Genomic DNA, 8103 nt, shown 5'->3' on the forward strand with positions numbered 1-8103 from the left:
CCTCTATAATGCAAATGCTGGTGCATTTAATGTTGTCCCAGAGGTCTCTTAGGCTGTCTTCATTTCTTTTCATTCTTTTTTCTTTATTCTGTGCTGTGACAGTGAATTCCACCATTCTGTCTTCCAGGTCACTTATGTGTTCTTCTGACTCAGTTATTCTGCTAGTGTATGTGCAGCCACAGTCAGTTATTCTTCTAGTGTATTTTTCATTTCAGTTATTGTATTGTTCATCTCTGTTTGTTTGTTCTTTAATTCTTCTGAGTCTTTGTTAAACATTTCTTGCATCTTTTCGATCTTTGCCTCCATTCTTTTTCCAAGGTCCTGGATCATCTTCACTATCATTATTCTGAATTCTTTTTCTGGAAGGTTTTCTATCTCCACTTCATTTAGTTGTTTTTCTGGGGTTTCATCTTGTTCCTTCATCTGGTACATAGCCCTCTGCCTTTACATTTTGTCTGTCTTTCTGTGAATGTGGTTTTCATTCCACAGGCGCAGGACTGTAGTTCTTCTTGATTCTGCTGTCTGCCCTCTGGTGGATAAGGCTATCTGACATTTGTATATTTTAAAATATAAAACTTTAATTACATGATTTTTTTTGTATTTGCACCCAATTTTAGATAGGCCTTTTTGGGGAAATAATTTTCTTCCCATGCCCCAGTGCTCCTTTAGCCTATAAAGTAGATAACTTTCAGAAGGGAAAAACTTGGGATAATATTTCCAGTGTCTTTCTTCCCACAAAAAAGAAGTGATTTATCAGAGATCTGCATGCTAGATGCAATGGTGCATCTCCTCCCACTCTAGCTTTCTACATGTGCCACATCCCTCTTTGTCAGGGCCAGGGCTCCCTTTTGAAGACAGCTGTAAAGGTCTCCCTCTTTTTGTGTCTCCATTACTGGTAGCTATCCTGGGTACGTTGTGTCTGTTCTCTTGGGCAGGTGGGTACTGAGGTCTTGACTTGGGCAAAAAGTAGATGGAAGTCTGACTGTGGCTGCACATACACTGCATTAGCCTGTGTAAGCCTTATTAAAGTTAAGAAAAAAAGGCAGATAAAACTGAAATTTTAGTTCTCACCTATATGAGAAGCAAGTCTTATATTTTGGAAAGACTTGCTTTAAGGGCTAAACTCTAGAAAATTTTTAATGACCATATTATAAATTTCAAAACAATATTTTTCATAGAGAAGGATTATATTTCCTTTTCTATCAATTTCTACCACAAGTAACTTCTGCATTCTATAAGCCATGCAATTTCAAAGCCGTAATCTTTAATATCAAACAGACTTGAGGTCAAATCCTGACTCTGGACAAGTTATTGCTGTGTGCTCTTGAGCTAACAAGTTACCGACCATTCCTGAATCAGTAAAATGTATAAACTGGTGATCAAATGATATCTCTTCTGTGGTTATTATAAAATTTAAATTAAATAACACATTTAAATGCTCACCATCTGCCTAACAAGCAGTAGGTGTTAGACCATCACAGTGACGACCTTACATGACAAAATGGTGGGTAATTTGGGAAATCACTTTTCTCTTCACAGCGGTATGATAAAGACCTCTTTATATCTGGCCTAAATGACATTCTATAAGCCGTAATAATCCCTGTAATGATAATATGAGCTACTTGATGGTGTTCCTTAGCTAGAATGTTATCTGACACATAGTATGCTTATTAAATATTGTTTAAGTTTTATTTTTGCATCTTAAGATACAGAGATTTAACTTTTTTAAAAGAAAAAAAACACAAAAGCCGGTGGGTTTTCAAGACACAGATGTTTCTTAACATTACTGAGGACACCATGACTCCCTATGATTAGAGCACAGTGATCAAGATCATGGACTTTGTCACCAAACTGCCAGAAGTCAAATTCTAGCCCAGCTGCTTACTAGCTGTGTGATTCTGGGCCAGTTACTTAAGTTCTCTGTGCCTCAGTTCCCTTATCTATAAATAAGAGTCTCTAATTCAGAGGGTTGCTGTGAGGACTAAATGAGTTAAAAATATGAAAAGTGTTTGGAATAGTAAGTGATAAAGTTAAGATCAAATAAATGTTTGTTTTTATTATTACTGCTGTGATCAATTCATTTCAGAAAATAAATAAAATGTAAACCACTAACTCTAAGTATTGATATTAGAAGACCTGGATATTAGACTTTATCTCCCAGTTAGCTGAATTCTTAGACAAATCACAAAACGTCTCTGAACTGAAGTTATTGTAATTGTAAGATACAAGAGAAAATACTGACCTCAAAGTGTAATTGCAGAAATAGACAGATAATGTCAAAGACATGGTAAACTATAATGTGCTCTACAGATGTTATTTAAATTACCATTACTAACAGCTTTTTTCCTCTTTTTCTAACTGGTCAATAAAACTTCTTTCAAGATCCAATTTAAATGTCCACCGCTGGGCAAAGCCTCCCCCTGGACCCTTGGCACTTGGTAGCTCTTCTTCCTCCAGCAGGGCTTTCGTCTCACTCCAGAGTTAACACCCACCACACAGTACAACAAGGGCTCATGTGGTGGGTCTCTCCCATCAAGGGGAGAAATTATGAGTTATTTATCTCTATAACTGCCAATTATGGAATGAAATACTTCATGAATGAGTGCTATGTTCAAGAAAAAAAAGGTTGATCTGAGTGAAAATTCTGCTTAAAATTAATGTACAAAGTTTACCCTTACAATTATCAGGACAATACCTGTAATGCAGCCTCTTCAAGAATTTCAAGGTCTTCCTCTAATTCATTACCTGTTGTGTAAATGAAAAGGTTTACTAAAATATATTCATCCTTAGTTTATCTTTCTAGTCTTTTGCATTCATGACATCTTTCCCACGAATTTGATATTCCAAACTGAAGAGAACTATTATCGTTCTGAATAAATCTCAGTGGTTTAAATTTTCAAATGCTGTTTTCAGTGTGAATATAAGCTGTAATTCTCAAGACAATACTCAAAAAGCAACCATCAAGTGATTTTCAAAAGATATATACTATATTTATGTACTCAAATGTGTATTTTTGACTTTAGCGTATTTACTTTTTGACCAAAAAAAAAAAAAAGAAAAATGAGGGAACTAAATTTTCAGAATCTGAGCCTTTCTAGTTTGTTTACATTGTAGAAGAGCTTTACCTTTAGTAAACAACAGTTACTTAGAGGAAAATGTAAGATAGTGACTGTATTCTCTAGCCATTTTCTCCTTTACTGCTTGATGTAGAATATATTTTATTTATTGAATTTTCTTTAATAGTTTAATTAATTCATAAAACATTACTACGAAAGTAATACATATTCAAAGGGAAATATTCAAAGTATGCAGAAGTGTAGAATGAAAAATTCTGCTACCACTCCCTTCCAAAGATAAAGAGTGTCAACAGTTTCTTACATACTGTTCTAGAAATTTTGTGTACAAATAATGTGTATGTACATATGTGTCAACGTACATGCATGTGGGTACATACACATGTATTTATATACTTACAATATAATGTTCACAAAAATGGGACCCTCTTCTGCAGCTTGCTATTCTTAACTAATATAACTTGGACATCTTCCTTGACCAGGACATAGAGGTCTACTTCTTTGTTGCTGCTTTTTAACAGGCTGCATACATTCCTACTGTATGGACTTACCATTGCTTATTGAACCAGTTCCCAACTGACAGGCATTTTGGTTGCTTCTAGGTTTTATAATCACAAATACTGCTATATTAATCTATCTTACAACATACCTTTTTTGAGCATTTGTGCAAGTATGCATAAAAAATTGCTACATCAAAAGCTACATGCATGTAAAATTTGAATAGCTGTTGACAGATCTCCTTCAAAGAGGCTGTGCCATTTTCCCTCATATGAATAGAACACAGATGTCTCACTGTCTCATTTCCTCATCATGTGTCAACATGAAGCAGGAACAAGGGAACAGAGAAGGGTGGAAGGGAGCAGGAAGAGGAAAAGGATTAGATAAGGAAGAAAGGAGTAAAGAAAGAGAAGGGAGGAAAGAAAGAATAAAGTGGGAAGGGTAGCCCCAGAGGGAGGAGATACAGATGGACTTTTGGAGGTGAGAACTGGGGAAATACAATAATAAATAATAATGTCTTTTATTCCCAACTACTGTAAAAATAAAATGTTTGACCACGGATAAACATCACGGAATTAGTAAATATTTTAAGCCTTATTTTCATCTTTACAATTCTGATAATAAATCAACTCATGTATCACACAATTCTGTACCTTAGAAATAGGTACTCTTTGGCCATTGCCTCATTTCTCTGCTGTGCATCACATGAAAACTCTTCTAAAGAGCCATCTACGTTCAACCTGACTCCCCCTCCTGACTTTCCATTCTCTCACCCCACTCTAAAAGTCCTTATACTTCTCTCATTTTACTGGCATATATATATTTCTTCTTGAGTATATAAATAGCCAACAAGTTTAACCCAATGACAAATTTTAATTGATTTCTCAGTTTCATTAAAAAACCCCACCAATATCCACTCTCCTGAGGTTTTACATCCACCTCATTGGCTGCTGCTTCAGTCTTTTCTGCAGCTCTTCCTCCTGTTCCATCGGTCTTTGAAATTTTGACAAGTCCCAGCTTTGACCCTTGGCTATTTTCTCTTTCTCATTTGCGTTCTCTTCCTAGCTCACCTTTCATATGGTTCTTTCATACGGTCTTTAAACGCCAACTACGTCCAAATGACATTTCTATTGACTTGTCCCCTGAGCTCCAGACAATAAGCATCCAATCGCCTATTTGATATGTCCACTAGGATTTCTGAGAGATATCTCAAGCTTTTGGTTTAATACTCTATTTCCAGTGCTTAACCCAGGGCCTGGCACATGGGATGTATGTACGTACATAAGAAAGTGCTTGTATGCATATATGTGTGTGAATAAAAAAACTAGAGAGATACTCTTCAGTCTCCATTTAAAAAACCCAAACAACCAGTATATTAAGCAGTTGCTCATGAATGTATGTGACTACTGAATTCATTTTGCTAACCTATTTTCAGAATGTTCTGCGATGAACATATTCTATTCTTAAAAATTTTTTTAAATCATAAACAAACACCTAGTACTTGACCACACTTACCAATAGGAAGTGCTAGATCCTTTTTCATCAAAGCTGCTGCACAAACCCCACCAAGATTGGCTAGTTCTTTTTCCAACTGAATGACTCCCTGGAGAATTGCAAAAACAAAATCAGATGCTTTAAAAAATGTTTGGAAGATGAAATTTTTGAAAGATGACGTGGATTATCAAAAAAAATGTGACTTGCATTCAAGTGTAATGCTTGAAACTAAAAGGAAGCATATGTTAGGAGCTAATGGTTAATTAAGAGTGTAAGAGACTTAATATTATGTCTCATGCTGGTTGTAAGTTTCAGACCTACAGGTTCATTGTCCAAAGAATTTTTCATTCATTACTTTGAAGGAACATGATCAGTCTTTCACCTTGACTTTTTTTTTATTGTACGATTTGAAACCTTCAGAAGAGATACGAAGTTAGTTCCATGGTGAAATTAGGTTCTATAATTTACTTAGAAAGGTATAGCTACCAGAGCAGGTTTGGAACAGGCACAACTATACTAAGTCTTTAAAGGCTGGGTCATGTTGCACAGACTCCATTCTCTTCACATAGTAAATAAAAGTAGCAAAACCAGACCACTGCACAAAATTAAACTACAGAATATTTTAAATTATACATTCTAGCTTAAAATAAATTTCAGACTTCTTGAATACAGAGAGCAAACACAATTTAAGTCAACAGCAGCCCTGAGAAACACAATCTTCCGTAACAGAATGAGACGATAATTCATTCTCACCTCATCAGGTCCAGGGCTAAACTCATATCCAATTGCAAAACATTTGAAACCATAGAAAGAAGCTTTGTCATCTTTCACATAATCTGATGCAGTCTCCAGTGAAAAAAGGGCCTCATTTCCTAAGAAAAAAGCTAACATTGAGTTCAAAACCTGAAGCAACTTTATCAAAATTTCCTTACTTTTATCTGTCTCAAGATAGGTAGCAATACAAATCAGGTACTAAAAAAACTGAGTCTTTTTGGGGGTCCCTATATCTACTTGAACAAAGCTGTGCTTAAAAACGACAGTAGAAACAATAGAACCGTGCCAGTTGTTATTTTTCTTTATGATCTAATTCTCCTTAATCACATGTCCTAAGTTAAGTTACACAAGCGATCATTGTCAATTATCCGTCAATTACTAAGGTGACCTAGGATAGCCTCCTCTGTTTCAGAGTGAGCAATCCTCTCTAGGCTAAAATCTGGCTTTGTCTGATTTCTTCACGAACAAACAAGGCAGGTCAGACTAGAAGAAAGAAGTTTCTAAGTTCAAACTGGCTATTAGTTTGAGAGATCACAAGAGTAGTTATGGTTAACTGGTTAAAAAAACCCAACAGACTGTAAGAGCAAAAGTGCCTCCACCCACCCGGCCACATACACCCTCAAGCTCGAAAACAATAACTTCACATAACTCAGTGGGTTCGGTGGTTCACCAGTTCTCTTGAAAGGAAGAAGTCCTTGGTAACTTCTCAAAATTTAGCACTTACTGGGAAAATAAAATACCTAATCCACTTTTTCTATAGTTTGGCCCCAACTATACAGACAGCCACTCCTCAGTATTAACTCTCTGCTTTTGTCAAGCTAATTTCTTCTCACAAGATCCTCAAAACATTCTCTTTCCTAAAACTTGGTCATGTTATGCCCCATGCCCAGAGAGTCTTCTTTACTACCCAACTGCAATCCAGATACAGAGTAGGTCTTGAAGAAATTCTTCGAAAAATTAAATAAACATTTTCAATGATGTATCCTTACTAAACATAATTATCATAAATGCATATATTTTACCATATAAAACAAAAAAGAAAAAAATAACTTACCTGGCAACACTAAAACCATGGTAGGCCACCCAGAGGATCCTGAAAATTTCTTTAATTCAATCCAGGAATTAAGATTTTCATGAACAGATGTCAATTTTGGTCCATATCCTGAATTCTGAACAGTTCTGACAGGAATCAACAAGCGGAGGACATCTTCTGACTGTGCGGTACCACACTGAGGGTCAAACTCGATTGTCATCCACCGTACACACTCTGGGAATGTCACCTGAGGTCAACAGGCAAGAAGTCACTCGCATAAGATGAATCAGACTTTAGCGTCTAGTTTAGAAACAGGACATCATACTGTAAAGATGATGCCTTCAACATACCGTAAAATAAATTTTAAGTAAGGAATTAAGTGAACAGAAATCAAAGTATTAATGGTCAGTATCAATTGTCTCGACTCCTCACTTGAAATATCTATTGCTTTCTAGCTAATATTTGCATTAATGTTTTTAAGTACACACTGATATCATTAGAAAAACAATTACAAAGCTGCTTAATTTCCATAAACATTCAACTATCTGACTTTCCTGTGGAAGAGTTTATATAATAAATTTTCCACTTCAGTCAGCAGGCATTTAAGGAATGTCAATCGGTAACTGACAATATAATTTGATAGATAAAATATAAAGGTACATTGATGGAAATTAATAAATCATTAACATGTAAGGTTTTAGTCACTTTTAGGTTATCTACCATTCATAGTATCCATTACAAATGTTTCTTTTTTTTTTTTTTTTGTGGTACGCGGGCCTCTCACTGCTGTGGCCTCTCCCGTTGTGGAGCACAGGCTCCGGACGCGCAGGCCCAGCGGCCATGGCTCACGGGCCCAGCTGCTCCGCGGCATGTGGGATCTTCCCGGACCGGGGCACGAACCCGTGTCCCCTGCATCGGCAGGCGGACTCTCAACCACTGCGCCACCAAGGAAGCCCTAAATGTTTCTTTTCATTAACAAAAGAAGTTGTAACTTCATATATTACGAGAATAAATATAAACACACACACACTTACACACTTGATAAAAGCCTAGATTTTTATATTTTCCTAACCTGAAATTTTACTGTATATATGAGATTATGATGGCACATAATTATATATATTTTTAAGGCCACTTTTTTTTTTTTTTTTTTTTTTTGCGGTACGCGGGCCTCTCACTGTTGTGGCCTGTCCCGTTGCGGAGCACAGGCTCCGGACGCGCAGGCTCAGC

General features: G+C 36.3%; 1 protein-coding gene across 5 annotated transcripts in view; it reads right to left on the reverse strand.

Moving 5' to 3' along the window:
• The window catches only part of MYCBP2 (MYC binding protein 2), a 276794-nt gene that overhangs the window by 107361 nt on the left and 161330 nt on the right, over positions 1-8103 (reverse strand). For 4 of the 5 annotated variants that reach the window (XM_024123253.3, XM_024123254.3, XM_024123252.3 and 1 more), the window contains exons 41-44: positions 6895-7120; positions 5820-5938; positions 5088-5175; positions 2696-2745 (exon numbers count right to left, since the gene is read on the reverse strand). In XM_024123253.3, the coding sequence (XP_023979021.1) occupies positions 2696-2745; positions 5088-5175; positions 5820-5938; positions 6895-7120 (483 nt within the window). Of the gene's footprint in view, positions 1-2695; positions 2746-5087; positions 5176-5819; positions 5951-6894; positions 7121-8103 lie in introns of all 5 variants that reach the window. The other variant, XM_024123250.3, reaches the window with a different exon arrangement.

The sequence above is a fragment of the Physeter macrocephalus genome, chromosome 13, assembly GCF_002837175.3.
Source record: "Physeter macrocephalus isolate SW-GA chromosome 13, ASM283717v5, whole genome shotgun sequence".
NCBI classification, from domain to species: Eukaryota; Metazoa; Chordata; class Mammalia; order Artiodactyla; family Physeteridae; genus Physeter; species Physeter macrocephalus.